This window comes from Eleginops maclovinus, chromosome 15 (assembly GCF_036324505.1).
Source record: "Eleginops maclovinus isolate JMC-PN-2008 ecotype Puerto Natales chromosome 15, JC_Emac_rtc_rv5, whole genome shotgun sequence".
Lineage (NCBI taxonomy): Eukaryota > Metazoa > Chordata > Actinopteri > Perciformes > Eleginopidae > Eleginops > Eleginops maclovinus.
The window spans coordinates 6606793-6633652 of NC_086363.1; the positions used below are offsets into that span (position 1 = coordinate 6606793).

Genomic DNA, 26860 nt, shown 5'->3' on the forward strand with positions numbered 1-26860 from the left:
ATGCGATGGATTTGTTGTCTATAGATAAAACAATAGATAATGAAATGACAACATAGACAATCCAAATGGCAAAATGATCAGGTGAGCGTATAGAAAAGGTTGTTGTAGGTTTACTTTTAAAAGAGAGACGCGCTGCAGTGTCTATTTATTGGTCACACCTGATATTCGGCCAGCAGAGGTTAAACCTCACTGTGAGTTACATACTACACGTATTTACTTCCAGGGTGCTGCCAGACAGGTTGTCTTTGTTGGGACATTTGTGTCCAGGCTACATCCACCTTTTTTGAAAGATTATTTCCCCTCACCTTGTTTTATCCTTTTCGGGATTACAATATTTTTTAGGTCATAATAACTCGCCTGTTTTAACCTCATACCTGCTGTTTCCCTGGTTTTCACTGCGCTATGTAAAGTGGAGCCGCTACCCATCTGCCTGTCCCAGCTGCACAGCAGATACGTTAGTGAGGCTTCCTACCAGCCTGTCCTCAGAGAAGGCTAACGGTAGTGTGTGTGTGTGTGTGTGTGTGTGTGTGTGTGTGTGTGTGTGTGTGTGTCTGTGTGTCTGTGTGTCTGTGTGTCTGTGTGTCTGTGTGTGTGCGTGTGTTAGGGGGCTGGGTCAGACTGACCCTCGGTTATTTGGGCAGCTGGAGCAGAACAGCATGCCCTGACAGGTCTCTACTCAATGAGCCAAACGGGATTGCGTAGGGAATTCCTGGAATATCCTACAAGTGTCAGGCGGTTTATCCCAGACAGGAAACAGTAATTACCTGCAGAGTTATAGCAAATGACAGGATATTATTAAATTAGTTGGCTCCAATAACTAAACAAAAAATAGGTTATATTAATTGTTTGTAGTATAAATCTGGACTTACAAAACAAAATCAACATTTGTCTTCTTTTTCTTCCAGGCTTGGAGTTAATTTCCAACTTTATTGGATATAATTTATTTATTTTAAATACCAGGGACGCTATAATGTAATTTAAAGATAGTATTTTCAGGACTTTATGCGCAAGACATTTGCCCAAACACTGCAAGCTGAGATTGGTATGCATTTCCAAAAAAACCATTTAGTTATGGACTATTAGTAACCAGCATCAGGCACTCCAATCAAGTGAAAAATGCACACTTTAATAACCGACCTCAGCACAATTACAGAGTACAGTTCCACACACGCATTTATATGCTGCTATTAGTGCTCCCTGACAAAGCCTTCTCTGTCTGATATTAGCAGACAGCTGGACAGCTAATATTCCCTTCCCAGCAAATAGAGACAGTAAAGTAGTAAATCCTCACAGAGAGAATAAATCTCAGAACCACAGATAGTATCTCGTCCACAAACTCGGAGCACAAACCAGCGTCTTCTCTCCAGTCTGTTCCTCTCCGAATGTTAAATCCAACCATTATATTAGCAACAAGGCAGCCATACTGAGCTGGACATCTGTTATCAGTGGACACGTGGTGTTTCTTAACTATTTATGCCACAGGAATCCCACAATGAAATGAAGGCACTATTTAAAACAACAAACTAAGTTGTTATGTATTCAGTAAATAACATTTTTAGTTTACACATGTGAGGCCTCTGATGTTAGAATGAGCTGATCAATATTTTCTGTGGAGCTTCACTTGTTGGCACCAGCTGCAATAGTGTAAGGATTTAAAATATCACTATACCGTTCATTAACATCACTGCTGATAGGTTGTCTAAGTAGCTTAAGAAACACCACAGCCATGGCGAGAGGGAATCACATTTTTTAAGCCAAAGAAATAACGTTTGCTGTGAGATTTGTGGCGCTGTGCTGAGGGGGGAGCACCCTGAGCTGGTGACAGCCACACTGCAGTTGAGGCCGAAGCAGGCCAAGTCATCTCTGCTCCCGCTCTCCCTCCCTGTGATCTCCTCCGGCATTCTTCTGTGTGCATTCTTGACATCCTTCCCCAGAATACTTCACACATCCACACAGCTCAGCACGCATCTGGCCGAGCCTCCCGAGCATCTGCCGTCCACTCAGGCTGGCAGACGTGTCTCGGCCATCGTTATGCACAGCAACGCATCGCCGGCTTTGATGACAGTCGCTCATTCACTTGCAGTACCGGGCCGTGATTAGACATTTTTTCCTTGTTAGTGTCGGTGTTCTCAAACTTCTAAGACATTAAATTAGAGGCATGGCGTAAAAAAGTGTTTTATTTTAATGATGTACGAACTCATTCGTTTCATAAGTCTCTTTCTCTGCCTGAAACGCCTCCATTATAGTCCTTTGTTTACTTCAGTAACACAGTGACATCACTATGTAACACCCAATTGGCTATGCATGATAGCTTCTGGTATTGTATATATTTTGGATTTGCTCCTTAAACCAAGCTTAACCTTTTATTTTTTGTAGTATTTCCTCTTTTTAATTCAACAAAGGAAGTTAGAATACAATACCAAGTCACCAGTTTGAGTCCTTTATGGTCAAATAAATAGACAATGAAACCAATGTATTTTTACCTACATAAAATTCTTTACTCCCATTTGCAAACTGTTTTTTTTTAATAAGGAAGTTAGCAGGTAATAATAACCTCTCTTAAATACACTGCCCGGCCAAAAAAAAGGTCACCAGCCTGTGTGGGGGCAGTGCTATGATCTGGGGTTGCTGCAGTTGGTCTGGTCTAGGTTCAGCAACGTTATGTGCCCAAAGAATGAGGTCAGCTGACTACCTGAATACACTGAATGACCAGGTTATTCCATCAGTGGATTTTTTCTTCCCTGATGGCACGGGCATGTTCCAAGATGACTATGCCAGGATCCATCGGGCTCAAATTGTGAAAGAGTGGTTCAGGGAGCACGAGACATCATTTTCACACATGGATTGGCCCCCACAGAGTCCAGACCTGAACCCGATTGAGAGTCTTTGGGATGTTGCTGGAGAAGACTTTGCGCAGTGGTCCGAATCTCCCGTCGTCGATACAAGATCTTGGCGAAACATTAATGCAAGACAGAAATAAATGTGACATTGCAGAAGCTTGTGGAAACGACGCCACAGCGAATGCGTTCCGTAATCAAAGCTAAAGGCGGTCCAACGAATATTAGAGCGTGTGACCTTTTTTTTGACCAGACGGTGTATATATGCGATAAAGAAACTCCATCTATAGAAGTTCTATTTTAAAGCCATAACAGTTTGAAACACATCAGCAGAAACCCAAACAAGTGTGCGGCAGCATGTGTGTTCACATGACACAGTGCAGCCCCGCTCTGCTAATGCATTTAAAATGGCTTTTGACCGGGTCTAACTAAAAATCAATCCCTCTCCTCTCCGTCCCGTTTCTGCTAATGCTCTTAATGTTGTCAAGGCCATCATGGTTTTGCATCCATTTCAGTCGTGCCATTCATTCTGCTCTGAGTGCTCCCGTGTGTCTGTAGCTTGTTTACATTTGGTATGATGTTTGTATGCGGACAAACATCCATCAAGTTAATTTGATGAAATTAGCATTTAGCCTCAATCATTGCGCTGCAAACAACCCTTGGGGATTTATACATTTGTTTTGAAAGTAGTCACCTATATTTATCAGGACAAGATGTAGCATGGGTATTGGCATCCTAAAGAAATCATTCTTAGTCGATAAACACAGATTTTGGCGACTAATGGAGGAGTGGTTTGGATTTCATGTATAGATTTACAGCTAAGCTATATTTCTTCACCTAAAATAAAGGAAAATATTTTACATTTTATGTTTACCAGATATTAGATAATAGGTTTCTAAGAAAACAGTCATTCTGGATTAAAAATAATATGAATTTGACTAAATAAATCTTTGCTGTTTTAGATTTAATGACAAATGACTAATCAACAACAATCATTTTTCCAAATAATGTTTAATAATGCATATGTTTTATGTTATATTAGTGTCTTGTTTGGTTGTTGATGTTCATTTACTATTATGTCATACTCTTTGTAAAAAGCACTTCTCTAGGGATAGTGGAAGTTTAATGAAATCCTTAATTAAAGCAAGTGTTGGGGATTTAAATCAACTGACGCTGCTCTGGGAACCTTCGTGCTATAACCATTTCCCCCTTTCAACACTTTAACAGATACATTATGATATTTACTCTAAACACACTTCCTTTGTTCCCACAGGGTAAAGCTTACAGAGACAAGCAGCTGGTCTACCTGAAAGACCACCTAGAGAAATACTACCACAGCCGCGACAGGAAGTGGATAGTGCTCTTCCCGGAGGGCGGCTTCTTACGCAAGCGGCGGGAAACTAGCCAGTTGTTCGCCAAGAAGCATTCTCTCCCCCACCTGAACCACGTCACTTTGCCTCGTCTCGGGGCCACACAAGTTATCCTGAAGACGCTGTCGGCCCAGCAGGAGAACGGCAGCGTGGGGAGCGAGACTGGAACCCCCAACCGGACCGGTGAATAAACCCTTTTTTCTTTGGCACTCATGTTTACCAGATCCTTTACAGGAATATTTGTGGGATCCATGTTTTTTTTACCATAAATGAGTCCCCAGTCCCCAGTCCCCACAAACTTCACAGACATACTTGTTGTAAGACGTTTTTGGGTTTAAACTGTTTTATTTCTACCTAGCTATACATATCAACCATATCACGGCGCAGGAGGAAGCATGAATCTACTCATGGAGGCACATGCTCACCCGTCGGTGGCAGTGTAGTTCATTTTAAGTCCGCTATTAGCATCACTATCCAACTTTCAGCTAGTTTGATTATAGTTGAAAAGGGTCAGACAACTCTAAGGCTGATATTTCCAACACTAAAACAATCTAAATGTGTAAAGAGCATTACAGGTAAAAGAAAACTGAGCTGGGCGTACCGTCCCTTTCTAGGTTTGTTTTATGTTCATTTTGTGCCTTAAATGGAGAGTTGTAAGTCAAAGCTCTTTTCCACTCTAATGGCATTGTCAGCACCGTTATCCCCAACGCTAACGGACCAGGGTGCCCCTCTTCCCTCAGCATTGACCTCCAGTCATGTTTTCCAGGCTTTTAAAATGCTATAAATAAATTCCATGCTTTCTAAAAACAACATTTCTATAGGCATCATCTAAAGTGGTTACCCCTGAAATGACTCCTTTTTGGTTTTTAGTCCCCTGGGTCACATCTGTAAAAATACAAAAAACAGGCAAGGCTGCTGCTGTCTTTGCTATGACAAACAGAAATGTTTAATTGGATGTTGAGCATATTATGTTGGGCCTTGTGTGGATTATTTTTCATATTTTTTTGAATGCTATTCCTGGAGAAGTCTAACAGAAGTTTCCTTTATTACCGTTACTCTGTGAGCACCGACTGCAGCTCTTGATCAGATGTGATCTCGTGTTGACTAGAAAGCCAAGGATGCAACATGCTATGACCATGACGCATTAAATCATCACTGTCCTCTGGGGGTTTTAAATGAGTAGGGGGCTCTGGAGAGGAGAGGGGTGACACGGCCAGGAATCACTTCAAGGTCCCTGAAACCACAGCGGTGATTCGCAGGATAGTCATTTTTCTGTCTAGAGACCAGCCCTAAATACAGCCAATGAGCAGGAAGAACAATGTGCACTCCTTTGAGAGGGGAAATCCTCAACACTTGGTTTTATTTGCATTGATTTCTATAGAGATCATCTTCACGGGTCGGCCATAAATAAGTCCGTGTTGGTTTTCATTCCCTCATGTCACATTGATTCTTAAATTAAGACAAAACTGCCTGCTGACTTTGACAACACTTGGTTTTATTTGCAAGAACACTTCTGCCTCTATGTCCAAGTATTTATATTCATATGGATGCAAATCTAGCAATGATACAGTTTCTATTTGTGAGCATTGAAGCTGATCCTTATTTCCTAAGGAGAAACACCCGTTTGAGAGGGGGATTCTTTCAGCTGAGCTTCATTTTAATTGCATTTTCTGCACCTTGAAACCCCAATGCCAGCAGTCATAACATTTACACATGTTTTCAAGGCGGCTCTTAAAGCGCTATAAATGCATTCCATCATTTCTATAGACATCATCTCAAGCGGTCAGACCATGATGCATCCTTGTTGGTTTTATTCCCCTGGGTCACATCGCGTCTTCAAAACTGCCTGCTGAGTTGGACAACACTTGGTTTTATTGGCAAGTCCGCCCTTGTCTCTAAGTCCATTTCTACTCCTATAAATGGTTGCAGATCTAGATTTTCTCACCATAGTCTTTGCTGGCTATGTAGGTGATGCTTTTCTGAGAAAGGTACTTTCTATTAATTAGGACAAACACCAGTTTTTCCAACACTAATGCAGATGGTCACTAATTCTGAAGATAAATGGGATTTTTTTTAGCTGTACCTTTTTTTGAATCTGATTTTCTGCACCTTAAACCCCAATGCTTTTCCACCACGAATACTCATGATCAAGCGATGATACGTCAAAAAGAAACTACAGTATACTAAGATTGTTTTTATTTAAACTACACACCCAAACAAAACAACAATGATTTATCGTACTTCTGGCTCCCACTGTTTTTTTTATCTCTAAACCTTCAAGGCCTTTCATGTGCATTAGCTCATAGCCCCTCTGTTGCCAAATTACCTCTGTGGCTTCGTATGAACACCTGATGTTTTTCAGGACAGACGGCAAGCACACAGTTAGGACATATTCGCTGAATTTGACAAAAAGTCTATTGGATTAAAACGGCTGACTCCACCTTTTTAACTAAGTGAAATTATCCAGATAACACAGTAAACCCGCTTCTTGGAACCGTCCCCAATGAAAAATCAGAGCGTTAAAACGGACATAAACACACAAATGCAATGAGTCCCTCATGCCCGTGCACACTCTGTTTACCCAGCGGACTCTCCTGGCTCCGGTTCAGAATCCATTTTAAGGCCGTGCTGTGTTAATAGTAATTTGGAGAGACTTTGGGCCAGCATTATTGAGAAAGTGGCTCAGGGACTTTAGCTAACGCAGCTCTGTCGTACTGCCTCAGCACTAACAGCACGAGGCTGTTCTGTTCGTCCGTCTGCAGGACGGTCTGTCACACCAAAGCAGGAGCATCTCTTAATCAGCCGTCGTTACATTTCAGTGAAGACAAGCAATGCTTCATTTATGTGCTAAATTATAATGCTGCATGTGCAACATTCTGTTTTGCCAATTTAGCAGATATTCTTCACAAAGTCAACAAACAACGACGACAGCAGGAGTTTTGTTTATAACCTCTAGCAGGAAGGGGTTTTAAACACATTTTAGACACGCCAATCCTTTACACATTTTATTTCCCCCTGCTTTTGTTTCATCCATGTCCCACTTCTGTCTTTATCGCCCTGTGTCCTCTCTTCTGCTCCAGCAGCATGATGAGGGGAAGCTGGTTGCTGCAGTAGGGCTTGTCCTTCCACTTGAATCTAGCTAATGGCATTAAAACCTAGGGCAAGAAAACACACACCCACAAGAGCGCTATGTCCTGTGTGTGTGTGACTGGCTGATCAAAGACACAGCTCTGTCTCCCTCTGACCCTCCCTGATGCTCTGCAGCGCTGCCCAGAGCTTGCTGACTCACTCACAGACAAATGGGCCACTGGGAGGAAATAGGATTTGATGTAAATGTGTGTGCCGCTGTGTATCAGCCATGCAATGTCAACCAGTCTAAACACACTGCCTGGCGCGGATACAAGACACACGGGTCACCAGCGGGTCTCACGCCTGCAGAAAGGCTCTTTGTGCAGCTATATGATAACGCTATAAAACCGTGTGTGTGTGTTTGTGCAGTCGGCAGGTATGCAAAGTTCACAGTTGTGAGTCATTAAGGGGGGGGGGAACGCAGCAGCGTAACACAAAGGTAAATGTGAGTGATAGCACCGACCAATCAGAGGCAGTTTTAACTCGTCGGTGGGTGGATTTCAAGTGTTGTAATTGGGCTGCCGAGTGGCCTGATAGAGAGCCAAAGATCTGCCTGTGTGCTTCCTTCCTCTAACTGTTTACAGAAGGGCAGTGCGTCTCTGATGTCGCTTTAAATTACCACCCTCCTGTTATTACAGTATTGTTTGTCACAGCGCACCGGGCACCAGCGATACCTTGGCTCGGCGCCCCTGTTCTCTGGCGGGCCGCTCGTGGGAGACGATGGCCGCCCTTTCAGCACACAAATATCTAGATCCAATTACCCACACAGGGACCGCTGTGGTGTTAGCCAGTCCCCTCAATACCCAGCCTGCCAGTCAAGTCACTGTACATTTGGTACGGCAACAATTTAGGTAATACAAATACATAATTAAAGAATGTTTCAACTGAACATAAATATCATTACATAGAAGGCCCTTTAAAACCCTCACACGCTATAGGAGATTATTAACCATTACAGTTTTTTCAGTGTTTTTGAAACAATTTGTTAATATTGTGATGTTTTATCTGGCCCTGATTTCCATCTTGAATTGCTCTGTGTGTTACTGATGTTATTTTGAGTTGTGGTAAAGTAACACAGGGTGCAGAGGTGTCATTCATTAGTTTCTGCCCTCACTTTTCATGTAGGTGTTTAGCTTTACCTTTAGCTAAACACACTTCTAATAAAAGTTGAGGACCGTTGAGGCGTCCAGGGTTGGGAAAAAAACCACAATCATAGTGATCATAGTGGCAAAATATCCAGATCAACATTGAGGCCCCATGAGAAGTATGATACTGTAATTGATCTAGTAGACGCACACACCCAACATCCATACTGTCATAAAGCAGTCCTGCTGATGGATTTGCAACAGGTTTAATACACTAAGAGTAATGAAAGGCATGGCTGCCACAGTACAAACAGCTGTAAATCTAATCCAGTAGACAAAGGGTATTGTTTGTGGTTCATATTGCTATTTTGCCAAACCCTTTATTCAAAATAACTAGCATTCACATGGCATGCTATTGATCACTGTGGGAAGCATTGTCTGTTGAGAGAATGGGACTGTAACTGATGAGGTGATTTAGACCTACAGACTTAAACATAGTGTCCCTGAAATCAAAGGAACTCTGTCTCTGCTGCACTCTTCAACCCATTCACGTTTTCCTGTTTCTTATCGGTGTGAAATTAAGACTTGTTAGCAACTTCTCCTGTTTTACTGCTGTTGACTCTGACTGGCTGTAATGTTAACGTGACTGATCGGTTGTAAAACTGTAGCTTCACTTTGTCACACGGGCATGCTATGTTGACTCTGCATAAAGGAGTCAGTGTGCTCGGGGAGGGAAGTGCTCACTGCACAGTAACAGCCGCCTGTGACACTAGGCAAGCATCAAAATATGCCCTGCTTTACATCGAGCTCGTTTCAGATCTCTCCGTGCCGAATGAACCTGCTGATGTTTTTCTGCTTTTACATTTGACAAGCCTGTTCAGCTCAAAGGAACTCCTCAGCGTTTCGTTCATGCTGTCTCAGGTTGTGTGCTATCAAAGCTCACAGTCGGGTGTGCAGGTTGTTTCATATCTGTGCATTAAGCACAAAGTCAGGTTTAGGGTGTGTTTGGATTAGCTCTAATGCTAATAACGAGGACAAGAGTTTAGCTTTTTTCAAATTTGGATTTCAACAGTTATGTGGAAGTGGATCAGCTCTTGTTTGTTTCTCATTACTCCCTAAAGTCACACACACATTGACATAATATAAAATGTAACTGCGTCCTTACTGTCTAAGCCAAAGCATACCCCCCCATCCACACAATTAAACAGACACCCAAATGTCTGAGTCCTGTCTAATGTCTGATATACTGCAATAAATCACAGGCTCGAGGACTAACGTAGAGAAATGACGGACATCATCCTTCTGCTTTCTTATTATATGGGATTTTATGGGAGTGCATCTTTAGTCAGATACCGTCACAGACCCTCAAACCATCTTTCCATTGTTGAACTCAAACAAATAAAATGGGATGTTTTTCTTTTTTTAAACACACATTGAAACAAAAGAAGGACGTTTTGTGGGAAAACACATTTCATTTCACCTCTCCGAAATGTAATTTCCTGAAGCCTCATGCAGGAGGCGATCCTTTCTATCACAAAGATTTCAGACGTAATATCATACAGGTTCTCTATAGATAAGTTGTCTGGCTAAAGCCTTTTCTTCGTCATTTTTTTCCTAGCAGCTCCTTCAGTGAATCCAATAGGTATTTTGTTAAATATTTGCAGACATTGAATGAAGCCCCAATAGAAGTTTGTATGTTTCATCTGATCTGTAGCGACATGCCGCACAGCACAGAGCGGACCCTGCATAATGTACATTAATACTCTCACACATGTACCCTTACAGCTGACAGATATCCAACACATGTTTAGCATTCCCCCTCCCATCTGTCAACCTTCACCGCCCTGTCTCACTTCTCTTCCTCCTGTCCGTCTAACCCTGCCATAAATGGAGGGTCCGCTAGGCTCTTATTTTACAGTTTTGATCTGCACGTTTTGTTGTAAATGAATGGAAACCGTTCAGAGAATGCCATCACTTTACTATAATGCAGCAATAAGTAATCCTATTATGCTTTTTGTTGGTGTTTTCCCTTTCCTGTAGTGTGTTGTATATGTTTTTGTGCATGTAAATGGTCTGCAAAGGCTCAAATCCCCCTTCTCTCTTCTTTCAGTTTCTTTACCTGAAAATGAGGATAATATGTCCTCATTAAAACCTGGGAAAGACAATACATCACTAAATCTAACATCTAAGATGATATATATCACATTATCTGTATTATATGGATATGTTGCTCAGGCTATGAAAGATGAACTCTTTAGGTGAAAATGTATCCTTTACCATGAGCCATTATTTAAGCTGCCAGCCAAACTCTGTGTAGTACGGACTTCAGCTGTTTTTGTTCAGCCTTCCCTTTGGCAGTAACCAGAACTAATTTGGCTCCATGATTCAAAATCTCCTGTGACACCTGGTAGATAGAGACACTGTTCTCCATCTGGATGCCCATTAAAGTGTCTTTGAATCTCTTCCAGCTGTGTGTCCTTTACCGCAAAGCCTTGTTAGTTATAGGATTTCGCTGTGTGGAGGATTAAGTATGCCATATCTCAAATACGGACGGTCCCTACCTTTCAGGTCTGTTCTAACTTCCTTTATTTGTTTTTCTTCTCCAACAGTTAATAAACGTAAAGGCCTGCAGTGGGTAGTAGACGTGACCATAGCTTACCCCAAAGCGAGACCCATGGACATCCAGACCTGGATCTTTGGCTACAGACCTCCTACAATCACACATGTACACTACAGGTAAGACTAAACGTGATTCACTACATCCATCTGGTTTATCCTCATGAGAGGGAAACACCAGAACCATTTTTACTATGCAAATGTTTTCCATGCCCACATGCAAATAAAGTGCGGCACATGACGTCATTACATCATGCGATGAGGAACATAATGTTGGTAGTCTCGTGACGTTAAGGATTTTCAAATGTTATTCAGTTGAATTGCAAAAGCAGTTTTATAACCTCGGTCTTTCACAGATTTCCTTACTTTCTTTAGCTCTTCTTCCAGGTGATAAATAAGTCTGGGGAAGGCTTGAAAGAAAATAGGATACAAATAAATTATGTTTGCTATATCTATCTATCCACTCCGAAAGTACCTTTCGAGCCTTTTGTACAAGTGGCTGTTAAAATGCCAAACACATATTCATCAGGACGCCTTCCCTGAAATTGTCCTACAAGTAATGTGGAAAATTGTACAGCAGGTCAGGGTTTGTTAAGCTTGTGAGTGCTCTGTGAATCTCTGCAAAGGAAGGCCTTATCACTGCACACTCCCAAAAGATAGGCCAGTGATTGCTTCCTGAAAGCCACACTGTCTCCAACATCCAGCATTCTGCATTCCCACCAACAGTAATATAGTGAAGACTTCAGATTTTTTTACCAGGTCATTACAGCTAGTGAACTCTGTGACAGTGACACTAACAGTTGCTCTTTGCTCCTGTCCCTCCCCATATTAATCAGAATAAACTATTTATTTCCGTCATTAGAGAAATCTATAATGTTTCATGTCTATAATAGGAAAGCCAGTCACTTGGGTTTGGGACTGTTCCTGTGACTCACTACAGCAGTGTTTGGAGAGGGAGCACTTGAGGTTCATCCACCCACTGATAACACAAGTTCACAGCAGGAACAAAAAAATAACTTTGCATTCCTACAGTAGTGAGTCAGCAGGACCCTACTGACATTAAAGGGTCCCTGTGGAGCTTTAAACCTCGAGTAGAGCTATGGATCTGTTTTTGTTGTCGCAGAGGGTCACGTTTTGTTTATCTGGTGCACGCGTGTGACATTTGGTTGATTTTTAAAAATGGACAGAAAATCAAGCTGCAGTGATTTTGGATAATTGTTTATTTAAGTCTTTTTTCAGTCGGCCAAAGTGAGGATCGCTCCTTTCTCATATATAGTATAAACTATGCATGCTTTGGTTTGTTTGCTAAAACTGGAAGGAATTTATTGAAGAAGAATAAGCATTTTATTTGTTTTAAACCAGTGTTTTTTTTCAGTGTTTAACAACCGTTCTCTAATATGTGTTGGTGTGTGTGTCGGATAAATCACAGAAAGAAGTGTTAGTTGCTAATAATTCAAACGCCATATTTGTTATACATTATTCCTATACTCCGCAGCTAAGAATACCGCTGTTATTATGCAAAGAAGATGCATTTGTCCCCTCCATATCGTCCCGCCGCCACTGCCCTCTATTACTAATCCACCCACTCGAGGGTATGATGAAGGTGGGCCAGGATTACATTTCTTTAGTGTCTGTCCAAGATGAATGTGGCCCTCTCTGTATTGTCTTGTCGCGGTACATCATAAGGGATGTATACAGACGTAAGCCGCAGTGATCAGGTAGAACTCATCTTGACCCCTTTCTGTTGCGTTTTGCCCCTGAACAACCTCCTCACACAACTCAGTGTGTGTGTGTTCACCTGTGTGGGCAGGCGATGAAAGGGTAAAGTAACACATGATTTATGAAGTCCTGCTCTCGGGCTCCTCTCTGGGGGCTTCTCCGCCCACTTGTGCAAAAGCTAAGGACTCATTAAGTCTGTAATTAGACGGGCAGAGGATGCAACGGTCCCGCCCCGCCGCTGAGACTCTCTAAGCAGCCATTGACACGATCAGATCCCGTCGCTTTGTCAGCAGCTCTGCAGTCTGGGGATGCACTGGGAGGCACCCGACGAAGCTGCTGCTGTTACAAGCGTGCAAAGGAGGCTGATCAGAGAGAAGTTAGTACCGTGGTGGTGGTGCAGGTGCAGAGTCAACAAGAGGATTAATCTGCCTGCCGAGCAAGGGAACTCTGCGGGTTAATCTGCATGTGAATGCAGATAGGAGAAGAGGTTAGACAGGTTTTCAACCAAGCAGAACTACAAGCATTACTACACAAACAACACAGAGCACAGACCTATTTGAAGGCCAAGAGTCCTATGTGGCAGTGTTAACGAAAGTGGAAAATGTATTTGGGTTTTGACTCTCTAATCCGAATGCGTACTTCCTTGGCCCATGCTTCAACGTTCCACCAAGTTTCATGAAAATTGGGCCAGTAGATTATGTGTAATCCTTCTCACAAAACAAAACCATAATAATCTTTTGTTAATCTAATATTAGGAGACGCTAATGAGTTTCCAACACTCTTGTGTTAAGGAGTATGAATCTGGCTTCATGGTGCTTCAGCAGACGCTGTTACCTTTGTGTTTTCTAACCACAACAAAAAATAAAAAAGGGATTTCATTTGGACAGGCTAGGTCAGGGATTTAGAGCTCACAGGGGAACTCAGTGATTTTGACAAACAGGTCCCTTCACCAGAACAGCAGGTTGTTGTGAGTTTGTTGCATCAGATGGTGTGATTGTGTTTGATCGTGTGCCATTTGAATTAAACAAATTGCAATCGTGTGGGCAAGATGTACTTCCCAAATGTTATAAATAAGTCATTTCAAAGTGAGGTATTAAGAGTGTTATATTCAGAGTCACAAATTCAACTAAAAACCCACCTAGTGAAAGAAGTGTGAAAAATATTCTGATATTTATCATCAAAGTTGTGTTATTTTGGAAACCATGGTTCCTGTTAGCCAGGACAGTAGCCTCGAAATGAGTTGTTGTTATGATGTCTGTGCTGAGCTAAGAATGAGCAACAAAATCACGTTCAATGATGGTTCCTCTTCTGATAAAATGGGGGATTCCCTCTCTAAGTGTGTGTTTTCAAAGTATATCAGGCCTCCGGGTCCCCTTAAATACTTCTTAGACTATTATAATAACCTCAGAGTTGATGGTATTATCAGTAAACATGCAGAATGGAGAATCCTCTGGCCTCACATGCAGAGTAGGAGCTGTAAGAGTCAGCTGTTTGCTCATACCGGTGATTCAGCATGTTGAATCTGCAGCAGCAGACCTGAGGCTCTCTGTAAAAACGGTTTCAAAGGATTCACTTTAGCATGAAAATTGTTGGCTATTGTTGGATTTTGTAGAGGAAACGGAGGATGTGCCTCAGTTGAATTTTTTAACTTAAAATTCAACTGAGACTTTTGTTTATTTTGCTGAGATCACAATGGAAGCTTGATCATTTGCCTCCCTCGAGCATCAGCCACTCTGAGTCAATTTGCTTCCACTTAACTTCTTGTGTTTATTTCATATTTTTATTTTATCTTTTTGGAGCATTTTTACTTAAATTATTATATTTAGAAGATAAATTATTTTAAAAGTATTTTTATCCCAACCTTTTCTGTTTCTATAAAAATAGCTTTTATTTGTTTTAGCTTTTTCTAAATTTATGTTAAATGAAACAACTGTCATGAAACCCAATTTCCCCAGCGACCAATAAACTGATGCTGATTTATTCTGATCACCGTCATCTTAAAACTCTCTAATTTGGGTTTATATTTAGCTTGTTTATCTTTGGGATTTGCTTTTTTTTGGTTTAAATACAGAAATTGGACAAGTAATTCCCTCTCTTGCAGGCACTGAACGTTCAGTAGCTGTTAGCTGGACGTCACATGTAGCCTAGTGGCGTGTTCAAGTCCAACAGTTCTCTGAAGGTGTGTCACGGCCCTAAATCCCACGGCCTCAGCCTGGCAGGTTTGATGTGATCTGACCTTGATAATAAACGAACGCCCTCCTCCCGTGTTATCGCTTTACGGGGCTGTATAGATTACTACTGCGCGTGAGCCACAGATTCAAAGACATGCGGCTGACAATTAAGTGATATTACAGATGAATCCACATCCAGCACTTTTTTTTCTCTCTCTGCCTCCTCACCCCTCAGCCCTACCTCCCTCTCGCTGTGTCTCCTACCCTCTCCCCATATAATCTCAGTCTTCCAGATTGCAGCATCATAAGCCCTCTCTGAATGGCAGATGGGAGAGCTAGGTGGGTTGTCAGGGGCCGGGTGAGGGCAGTAGTGGGAGTTAAATACGTTGATTTTTTTTCTCCCTTCCTTTAAATGCATGTCTCCTCTCTTTTTTTGTGCTGCTCTGTGCGTTTCTGAAAGCTGCTGTTTGAACATTTCTGAACGGTGACATGATTTATGGAGTCTGCGTGGTCATCACATGGAGGCTTCAGAGCTGCACACCTGGCTCTCGCTCTCACACACTGAGGCACTTTTTCTTTGTCCCAAAGCATTATTTAAAAGCATGCAAGTATGTAGTCATTGGCTGTAAATCACACACTACATTTCCTACTGTTCCTTTCTGTCATTTACTCGTTTTGTTTAATGAGGTTCATTCAACGCCTAAACCAGGATCAATATCTTGTACACTCGTGTTTTACCTGCACGTTTAATGAGTACCTCGGTGGTTAGAGGATGTGTCTCGGGATTATTAATGAGTAGGGTTTTTTTTTTCTTCCTAGGGTCTTTAGAGGACATATGTTGACATAGAGACACATACACTAACAGAGGACGTCCCCCACCCATATAGGAAAAGAGTGTGCGCAAGTCCTAAAGGCACTGAAGTAGTTTGACTGAAATAAAAGCCTTACTAGTTCAATTTCAATTAGAAAATGATTATCTTATTATTATTATTTTAGTCTTACTTTGTTCTCAAGACTCAAGAAGGTCAAAATCTTTGGATGGGAAGAATTTAGTTTTCTATGTCAATTTATTCTGATGCTTTGTAGAAAAATGGTCTGCAAAGAAAACTGCATATGCTGGAGTATAACAAGTAAAAGTACCTAAGTACCTGGAAACCCAAGTGAGGTACTTCTCTGGATTGTCTTTCTAGATATGAAACCATTATTAAAAGTGGGAAATTAAGGAATATTTGTAGACCTGTATTTAAATCAGAACATGTTGGTTTTCTGTTTTGTACAGTTTGTATTTGGGTCCAACTTTACACTTAATCTGACCTCCAACGTACTCCCTCATAAAAATAAAGTGCATGGCGTTGTGACATCAGCGGGACATTAAAGTCTGTTCAGGTCACAGAGTCCATCTCCACCTGTGACGGAGGTTTTTATGGCTTCTTACATCGGACCGCTGCACTGATAAGAGGTTCGATGCTCCAGTGGAGAACAAAAGCACGTGTTTGTGGCTCACTCGAGTTTAGATCCTTAATGGATTTGAATCAAAGTTGGATGTAATCTCGACCAGGGAAACGTCAAGTTCTTCACGCTGACATTTTACAGAGTATCTACCACCGACTGTTTCGGGGATTGGTATCTGTTATCCTTAGCACGTCATGCAACAGTTGTATTCCCCTTTTTATACTTAAGAGTTCATGAAGAAATACCTGATTTGCAAGAATACAGCTCCACCTTAAACATCAGAAAAAGCAACAAAAATGACTTACTGTAAAATTGCTAAAATAAGCAAGAAACGTTATTTTTTTCAAAACCTTTTTTCAGTTTAAAGCGATATATTAACAAAATCACTGCAAACAAATAAAACAAGATATGGGATTTCCCCAGCAGTTGGTCTGTTTACTTCCACTGCCTTTTTAAAATATCACCCACTGAAAATCCTACTATTGTGAATAAGTTTTAATGTGAACAGTCTTTTCTCTCAACCCTTATCCTTCTGTTAAGGAGTTTTCTGTGTCCAAAGACAGACCTGAGCGAAAGCAGATGAAAAACTAAATTGAGCAGATAAAAGTTTGCAGTTTAGTATGCAAGAGCCCATAAGTGTGGTTAACTTAATGCACCGCAAAATTACATTAATAAAGGAACTCACCGGAGTATTCTTTCTTTCGTTTAACACGCTGCTGGTTAAACTGACCCTCACAACACAGGAGGATTTACAGAAAGACCTTAAAGGCAGCAGTTTGGGATTTGGAGCTTTTTTCGCACTTAGATGAGGACTCTTATCTTAACTAGAAAGAGACAGAGAGCAACACGGCAAACTTCTTTTCCCTCCCCAAGCCACACTGCCCACTAATCTCAATATTCACCTTTTGCACCACTGTGCTCGATAACAGACCTCCCCCAGCCACCTCTTTGTTCCTAAAGATTCCCCAGCAAGAGAGATGCAGGGCCGTGTAGAGTCCCCTAACAATGGCAGGTGGCTCCTCTCCAAAGACGCATGTCGAGTGGACAGACTTTTCCTGCAAGAGTCCAAATTGAATTGGCTTCCCAGTCCAGTCAAAGGGGTAAAAATATGTCGGGAGAAGAGATTTCCAGAGGCTAAATGATTCGAACAAGGCAGCCAATTTGGAGGATCGAATGCTTCTGATTTGCAGGGTTTTTAACCTAAGTCCTTTCTTCTAATAAATAAACACATGGCCAATGTTTGTCATCTGTATATTTCGATGCTAATACTTTTGTACTAGTAGCATTTTGATTGCTCTGATGTTACCGCTTATTGACAGAGGAAGCTGCAGCTGTCTGTCTGTGCGGCCGGGTGTCAGGTTAACATGCAGGCTGCTGCCAAGTGGGTTAGGGTGGAAATGAGAGCGTTGCCGTGGCCTAATGCCAACACATCACCACCACTACTACCATCTCTAGTGTAACGTGCCACTGCGCCTCCTGGTACAACACATACCGCCATACTCTTGTTTGTTTTACTCGGCAAAATATAAAGTTTCAATTTGTCTCTCGGCCGTCAACAAAATCCCAGCATATCTTTGGGGTAACCATACGCTGTTCGATCAAAGCCCGTTTGATTCCAATGAGCTGAAACTGGACCGCTGATGTTTCGTTACAACCTGTTACACGCCAGCACCTTAAAGCCCCATCACTCCCAAGGTATCCACACATGCTGAAAAATGAACTGCTCACCATAAAAAGTACTTCAAGTGGAGCTGAATTTCTTCATGGGGATAAGTAATACAGTTTCTGCTGCTTCATCGTAAAGGTCAACTTGTACTTCTTCTTTAAGGTGATAATGCAGAGAAAGTGGCATGATTCTGGGAGAAATACCACAGCTGTTCCGTCAGAGCAAAACCAATTGAATTAAAAATAAATTGGCAACATTAAACAAAAAAACAATGAGTTTTTCAGTTATTTAAAACGCCATGCCAGGCAGCTGTGGATTCAGTTGATTTCAGAGCAGGAAATAAACCGTGTGAACTTCGAGATGCTGTTCATTTTTGGCTGCGTGAGGTTTTTCTGCAACTGAAACCTGGCTGATAACCAATGATACGGTGTACGCCATCCAAGCATGTCTATATCCTGCAGACCTAAATGAGCAGCGCCTCCTCGAACCTCAGCTGGACACCAAAGATCCTGACTCCTCCATGAATATTTCAGCTGCATGAAAGCGTTGTGGCCTCCACCTGCTCCCCGAGTCACTAAATGCTTCTGATAAGTGACCGAAGCCCGGCAGGATTACTCAGCTATCGGTTTTCATTTAAGAGTAGAGGTGTCCTCTACTGCAGCAGGTGTGAAACGCTCTCTTGGCTTGCACGGGTTGCATTTGATCATTCGTCCATTTACTATTTTAATGACCGCAACATCGCCATCACCAATCACGTCTCAGGAAAAGTGCACCATTTACCGATACAAGTGAAGTTGTGTGCGGAAGATTGACGGAGGAATGGAATGTTCTGATGGGACCAAAGCAAAATGTATTTTAGCAACCTAAAAAACCTAAAAAATCAATATCAATCTAAGTGTACACTATATTTTGAATATTTTTGAAGCGCTTTCCTTGGAGTCACACATCCATTTACATCGGGGAACTGACACCGCTCTTTTCAACATCATCATACAGTATCATCATCCAGATCTACGATTAAAGCCACCAAACGCCATTGAAGAAAACTATCTTACCTCGCAGAAAACAGGTTGTTGGTTTCACCGCCGCCTCAGTTGCTTAGTTTATTTGCCTTCGCTGTCTTACTTCAAAAATAGAAGACGAGTAATAGTATATTCTGTAATAATCTGTTTATCTAAACTTGGGGCTACCATCCACTTAAGGTTAGACACTGACTTTGCTTCAGTACCTCTTATAACCCCACTTAAAAAACAAAACAACTATCCCTTTAATGGGAACTTCATGTGCAGCCAATAAAAAATGACCATTTATCGCCACAACAGTTACAGGAAAGCAGCTTTTATGTTGGAGTGGTACTTGATTTCACTTTGCTTTTATTGCTATTTTCGGTTATTCTATCAGTCTCACGATTAGGGGGCATTGATTTTACTGTTGTTCTCAGCCGTATTCTGAATGTATTTGAGAAAGCATCAGTGCTTGTGACTATAAGTAACGTAAAGACACCTGATATATCCACGGACGATGCGGGTGAAACATTGTGAAATCACTCACTCTACCCTAAAGAATCTTCCGGTCAGGCGACCGCAGCAGCTTACCTCCATTTTAAAGAGGCCACTACAAACTTTTAACAGACAGTGGTGGATGTACGTCAGCTGTAGGTTGGATTTAACAGGAGTTTGTGATGCTGTTTATGATGCTAAAAGGGACATACAAGTTTCTCCACTTAAACAGGACATTGTTCTGCCTTGCCACAGAGCAACTCCCACACAGTGACCTGCGGATAATGAGTAGAGAGTCCCTGGATAAATGTAACAAACAAACACCAGTCGCTGTTGAACCGTCTGCTCCTGCCCTCATCTAAAACATACGTTCAACTTCTGAATATACTACATTGTGTCATATCATTACATTTTGTCATTTGGACACAACTTTTGGAAATGTTTTTGGTGTATTTAACATTTAATTGCATGTATCATTTTCAATTCAAAGCAATTAACACTTTTTACATCATCAATTAAGGTTTCTTGATTATCATTTTCTCCTTAAAATGTCAGAGTAATTATTATAATTTCTCAGAGCTGGCTTTGATATATTTTGGTATTGCTACATCTGAAAATCTGTCCCAAAAACCAATTAAAAAGACATACAAAGGCACTAAATCCTTACATGTCAGAAAATTACCACAGAAATTGTTGGGCACATTTCTTAAAAAGTGACATAATGAACATTTGATTGATTTAGTTGCGCTTTATTTCATAAATCAGACATGTCTGCTTGATTTAAGGGTCGTAATAATCAAAATAAATGCACATTTCTGCACAAAAATGACTAATTAAAAAATGTATACAGACTAAACCAACAAATCAGTCGGAGAACTCCTGACTATTTTAACTAAGGGTATTATGGCTTATGAAGTCATGTTTTCTCACCTACAACCGAGGGGATAAAGGGGGGTCTCTTTGTCCTTAAACTGGATTTAACCCACATCATCCTAACAGTGCTGCTGCCTGTTCCTTAAATTGCTTTTTAGCACATCCATGCCTTCAGGAAATCCATACCGTACCACTTATTACTTCCCTCTCACAGAAGCTCTCCTCAAATCCACATATGTACTTCTACGAAGGACAATACCCAGTCGGGAATATTGAGCAAATGTTAAGTGCAGGAAACGCTGGTCTGAGGCAGGAGATGGTAACCTCTGTTTGAAGGTGACCACTGTGTTTTCAGCACAGCCTGCTGGGGACCCCTTCTGGTTACACTCCTCACCAGCACGGTGTGGGTTTTTACAGGGGCCCTGCATTGCTTTTACAACCTTTAAAAAAAAAATAGGTTTGTCATATGCGGTTGCTTTAGCCAGCTGGAAATACTATGGGAATTAAAGGAGCTAGTGGAGATTTACAACTAGATGTTAGTCAGGCTAATGAATAAAGATGAATCAATAAGTCAGTTTTGACAGGAAATTATTCGGCAGCGAGGTGGATTCTGCACAATAATGACTTTTCTTTGGTTTCTACATCTCAATTGTCAAGATGTCCTCGACTGCAAAGAGATTATATACCTTTGAGGGTGCACAAACAGCTGAATCCACCTTTACTATCAAATGTTGTTGTGATTATATTGTCAGGTAGCAAGTAAACAGAACCACATAATCATCCTACTTTAGCACCGTTATGCGTTTGGTTTGAAAGGCTTTTTATAAATATTCGTAGTGGTTTAAAGTGCCTTCCCAATACAGTTTTCTGACTTTATGTTTTATAATAGGGGATGAACAGGATATCATGCTTTTTTTGTTTCCACATTTAGCCCTTGTTTAACCAACTTTTCAAGTAAATGTTCTGTCCCTTCTGCAAAGAAAAATGAAAGAGTTCACCACGGGCCGTTTTACTGTCAGCTGAAATTCTTTGGTTTATCCCAAAATCTAACAGTATATTATTTATATATTTAAATAATCATTATTTGCAGCCAACTAATCACTCAGTGTCCCCCACACGGATGAAAGACAGTTTCAATGGTGGGCAGAATCTAATGGTGCTGCCTCTCAAAGTCATCATTGATTTTTACTTTTTCAGTGTCTCCTCCCACACACTTGTTACCGAACCATTTTGTGGAGCTCCACGACTTGTCTGTCTCCTGTCAGGCTCCCCTCAGCACTTCTGTCTCTCCCTCTCTGATGAGGCGGCCAGTTAATGAATCCCCAAAACACACTGCAGCTACAGCAGCACACAGACGGCTGTAATAGACTCCGGCCTGACATAGACGTCTGCGCTCAGGGACCACAGCCACCACGACAGATCAATGCAGGCGGTTTGTGCTGAGAGTAATCCTTTTTTTGAGTTTCATCTCACCCCCCGGTCGGTCTGTCTCTCCCTTCTCCTGCAGGATGTACCCAATAAAAGAGGTTCCTGTGGAGGCCGAGGCCCTGACTGACTGGCTGTACCAGAGGTTTGTGGAGAAGGAAGAGCTACTGAACCACTTCTACGACAAAGGTATGTCCCTCCATCCGTCAGTATATACATATGTGAAATACGACCACACTGCAGCTGTGGAGCATATATATGTTGTCAATTTTCAAAGAGGCTTAAAAAACATATTTAATAAACTCATATTTGAGTGGGCGTTTCCCTTAGCAATGTTTGAGTGACAGTCGAGGACCGTTGTTGCTAGGAGACAGACTGTCAACTTCCGTGATACAGCCCTGGCATCATGTTATGCCGCCCACTTACACCATTAGGGATTTAAAAACCCTCATTTACAACATTTAGGAGGATCCATCCGTTTGGCACTGCTTTGTACTCAACTCAGTTTTTGTTGGTGGCTAATTGGAAGCTCTAACCGCTGTGATTAGACTTTTAAAAGCTTCTATGATTTTGTTTTCTATTCATAGGGATACTTTGCCTGTACCCTAACCCTATGTCTTGCATGAGGGTTAATTGAAAAAAATAGGTTCCCTGCATGCATGGCCAAGACATTTACCTGCAGGATTATTATCACCCAAAATATGTAAACCGTGTTTTTTGTCTCATTTTGTTGACTGCATGTGATGATGAGTCAGTCAAAACTCACCTGAACCAGTAGCCCTGAAATGACAGAGTAATGCCATGTTCACATCATATTGTTGAGCTAAAATAAATGAAAGAGGCTCTATTGTGCCTTTTTGAGTTCCATTTCTGTTTGACCTAAAATCACAACATCTTGGTTTGAATCCTAAGGAACACAGTAGTGACTGGTCTGTACCTCCGTCCTCTGCAGGATCATTCCCCCCTCCAGAAGGACAGAAGGCGGCGATTCCCCGGCCGATGATCCTCGACCCCGTGTGGCTGTGCGTTATCCAGTCCATTGCGTTCGCCTCGGGCTACGCGTGGTACAGCGTCCTCCAGTACCTCTACTGTTGTTTATTTTGAGCGCGCTGATGAGGCGGCAGTCTTTATTGGACCACTGGAAAAGCCTCAGGATCAGTTGGTGTGTGGCCCAGCGTCACACTTGCCCCCTACGATGGATGAATGTACATTTACAACAGTGGAGAGACTCGATAGCAAAACAAAAAAATCATATGAGGAACACACAGAAAACAAATACAATAAGGAACTGGTCACAGGCATAGTTATCTTGCACACAAACCTAAAACCACACACTCGCTCCAACGGCCTAGCAGAATAATCTCTCGCACTCGTCACGACTCACATTTTGATGTTTACACGTCCTCATACACGTAGACGCTCACACTGACATAACTTTTTATTGGAAGTGAACGAAAACTGAGGCTCAGGACTCCTCCAGAGGACGCGCTCTGGACCGAACTCTCTCTTCCCCTCTAGGCTTTAGCCGTTGTAGTTTTACAGAGTATAAAGTATGTATGAACGTGTGTGTGAGTGGATACATGTGAATAGAAGCATAATGTCTGCCCTTAATCTTCTTCCTGGCGAGAGTTGATGAAGCCCACTGGACCTCACTTTCAGCCCGCTGACACCTTCCAGAGCGAGCGGCTGTGTGAACGTTGAGGCTGCGCAGCCCGCCGCTCCTCTGGCTTCATTGCACTAAGGATCCATACTGCCCTAACTGCTCCCTGTCCCAGGAAATATTCCTGCGTGGTAGCTGTCAATGTTTTTAATTTCTTTTTGTTTTCTTCCCCTAACCTGCATATCTCCAAAAAACGACGGCCATTGTATTTGTTCTTGATGTCTTTTTGTTGACTTTTTTGTTTTCCTGTTTTGTCGCCTGTCTATCGAGGCAGTATTGTGAGCTCACTGAGAAAAGGGGGATCATGTTTACACTGGCAGCCCTGCTGAGAGCCTAAGAGGAAACGGCGGCTATGATGCGGCGCTTGTTTTAGGGATCGTTTGAGACGTTAAAGGGAGGAAAAGGAGACAGTGCCGTAGTGCTAATTTTATTTTAAAAGCAGGAGAAAAAAAAAGGGTGGCACGCAGGGCAAGAAATTGCAGTCTGATCAACTAAAAAGTAACTTTGTGGATTCCCTTCTGCTTTCCGACATGCATACACTTACACACACACACATGCACACACAACCATGTGCAGCTACACACAGCAGAGTATCTTTGAAGGATCATCTCAGCGAGCCAGACTGAGAAGGCAGAGACTCTTATCCCCCATTGGACTACATAGTTTTACAAATATTTAAGCCATATGCTTAGTGTCGTCGGGTGGGGAAAAGACATGGGGGGGAAAAATATGATTTTTATAGAAAGCTACCCTAATGTTCAGCATTCTAAAATACAGATTTTGGCTTACAGAACTATAGGTGTCATTACTGTAAATCTACAGCATAACCTGCCTAAGTGAGTGTGTGTGGTTGTCTTTTCCCCCCCCCTCTTTTGATATATATGATTCATGTCGTGTTGCTCTGTGACGTCAGAGTGCGGCGGCGATTTCACCACAAGTGGTCGAATTAGATTTCATTTTAAATTACATGAAACTGTCGTCCTCATGTCATGGTATGTTTAAATCTTGTACATAACAAAGCTGAGGAAGAGTTTTAATTGTTGGAAATGACGGCAGCGTTTCTTTCTCTCTTTTGGTCCGTGATTATTTCAGAGAATTTTAGTTTAAAATATGAATGTTTTTTAAAAAAAAGAAAGCGAGGAATTTCCCTTTCACTTCTCAGTGTTAAACCTTCTTTGTTTTTATTTAATTTAATTTCCTGACCTGGAAGTTGTTGTGTGCTTCAGACATTAGAGCTACTGTACGTCCGCGTGCTGGCTGACACAACGTTTGCACAGCGACACATGGGCCCACTTTCAAATTTGTACCATAGTACATTTAAAATCAGGATTTAGTGGGAAAACCTCGACTATCAAGCCTTACCTGATGTCCAGGTAGAACCACAATCCCAGATAATGCTGTTTCCTCACACTCCCTTGTGGCAAACATTTGTAAAAAATTAAGTGGTTTTATGACGTCGAGCTATAACTGGGAGGGAAGAAGGGATCACTCTTCACTTGTGAGGGAAACTCTGGCAGGGCCTGCAATGACGCAGCTTTTCTCTATCGAATGTACCCGTCTAAAGTTCAGTAATTTGCTTAGCCTGCTTTGTTTAGGAAAATTATAGAGGAGCAGCAATTATCGTCGTCATAAACGAATGCATAAATGGTGCATTTTAGTATTTACTGCCCTCCCTGTGGGCCACTGTTGCTAGAGTGAAATGCAAAAAAAAAAAAAGAGGGTTCCTGACCGAGTAGGTAACATTTAAATCTGGTGATGTGATTAATTTGCGGCCCTTTCAGATTCCCCTCCGTCGTGAGAGTGACTTGAAATGAAGCTTCATCCTTTTTCCTTTTTATTTTATTTTTTTATTATCTGACCATGTTTCCAAAGAAGGCAGGGAAATAATGCTTTTCCTTGATGTGGTTTTAGGAAATAAACACAATAGGGATTTAAACAAATTATTCTAGAGCTGTCTGTAATTTTCCATTTTGTACTTCTCCTTTAATTCCTAGCTACACAGCCATTTTACAACACAAAAGACTTGTGCTGGAATAAAACATAAAGATCCTAACAGTGTAAGGTTCTTCTTTTGACAAGTTTTATTCCTTATAACATTCACAGTGTTGTTTCACAGTCAATGTTATTCCCTTACTGTTCGGTTCCTTTACAGTCACAGGTTTTCATTTATAAACACACTAGACCTAAAGTTGAATTAGTTTGGTATTTGGGGAACTATATTTATTTATTTGTCATCTTGTTACTAGCTTTACTGAATATTATACAAACATTTGGACACTAACTTGACTTGATATATATATTTTTTAATAAATGTAGCCATATTTATTTAATATTATTTTTACTTTTCAGTGTTTGTGTATAAGAGTTTTAATGTAATACTGAAACTCAAATCCACTTAAATATGGTCAACTTTTTTTATCGAAATGTACCATATACAATCAATAAATGTACAATGAATGTAATTTCATATATATCAAGATCAAGATACTTATTTAATGGATATATTTTGTGTAAAATGGTAACTTATATTGAACAAACTGGGAGTGGTATCAATCATACCATTACTTGCATTCTGTAACAAACTAATAAGCATGTTCCTTTCATATCAAACTCTTCATCAATTCTGGCTGAAGGTCCTGTAGAATATACAAGTCGAAAATCAGACCCAAATGTCAACCTTAAAATGTTCTCTTCGAGTTACAGGCTGAGGGTGATCTCCAGGTAACTATAGCCAGTGTTTGCTCCGTCCTGTGCCCGTTGTTTAACTGTGGTGTCGCTCACCAGCTGTTGAAGGTCTGGTTTACATTACAGAGCTCTGATTTCAGAGGTGACGATCGGTCTTTCTTGGAAGTGTCTGTGGGAACTCTCAGCAAAAAGACTGCAGAGCTCTACTGACTGTCCCTGCTGCCTCCCCCACAAAGAGATTATCAGCGTTTCCTGTTCGGACCAAACCCACTGCTCATCTATGTGTGACTTCGTGGAGAAAGATAAATGTGGAGGTGTGGTCGGATATTGGACCAAGGGGGCCACTTGAGCCATGAGAGAAATAAAAAGGTTTTAATGAAGCAGCATTCAGTACAGGGAGTCATGCTTTGGAAAATACAGTATACTTAGTATATATTTGTACTTCAAGTAAAGACCTTGTATGTAGGGCTATTGAGACATACACAATATAGAAAGTGTTATCACCTACATTAAGCTTAATTTTTTATTGAATTATGCATCATGTGTTTTTATCAGAATGTAGTCAATAGATTACTCACTATAATTGTGGATTAGCTAGATAGGGCAAAGGGGCTGTATATGTATTTTGTGCATCTACTGTGTCACGCTAACATGCTTTTTAATGTTCAAAAAG

General features: G+C 41.4%; 1 protein-coding gene across 1 annotated transcript in view; it reads left to right on the forward strand.

The window, feature by feature from the left end:
• lpgat1 (lysophosphatidylglycerol acyltransferase 1) overlaps nt 1-25555 on the forward strand; it is a 42817-nt gene extending 17262 nt beyond the window's left edge. The window contains exons 5-8 of the mRNA XM_063902776.1: nt 4111-4390; nt 11031-11157; nt 21925-22031; nt 22795-25555. Coding sequence (XP_063758846.1) covers nt 4111-4390; nt 11031-11157; nt 21925-22031; nt 22795-22946 — 666 coding nt within the window. The 3' untranslated portion in view covers nt 22947-25555. The remainder of the gene's footprint in view (nt 1-4110; nt 4391-11030; nt 11158-21924; nt 22032-22794) is intronic.
• The last annotated feature ends 1305 nt before the right edge of the window (nt 25556-26860 follow it).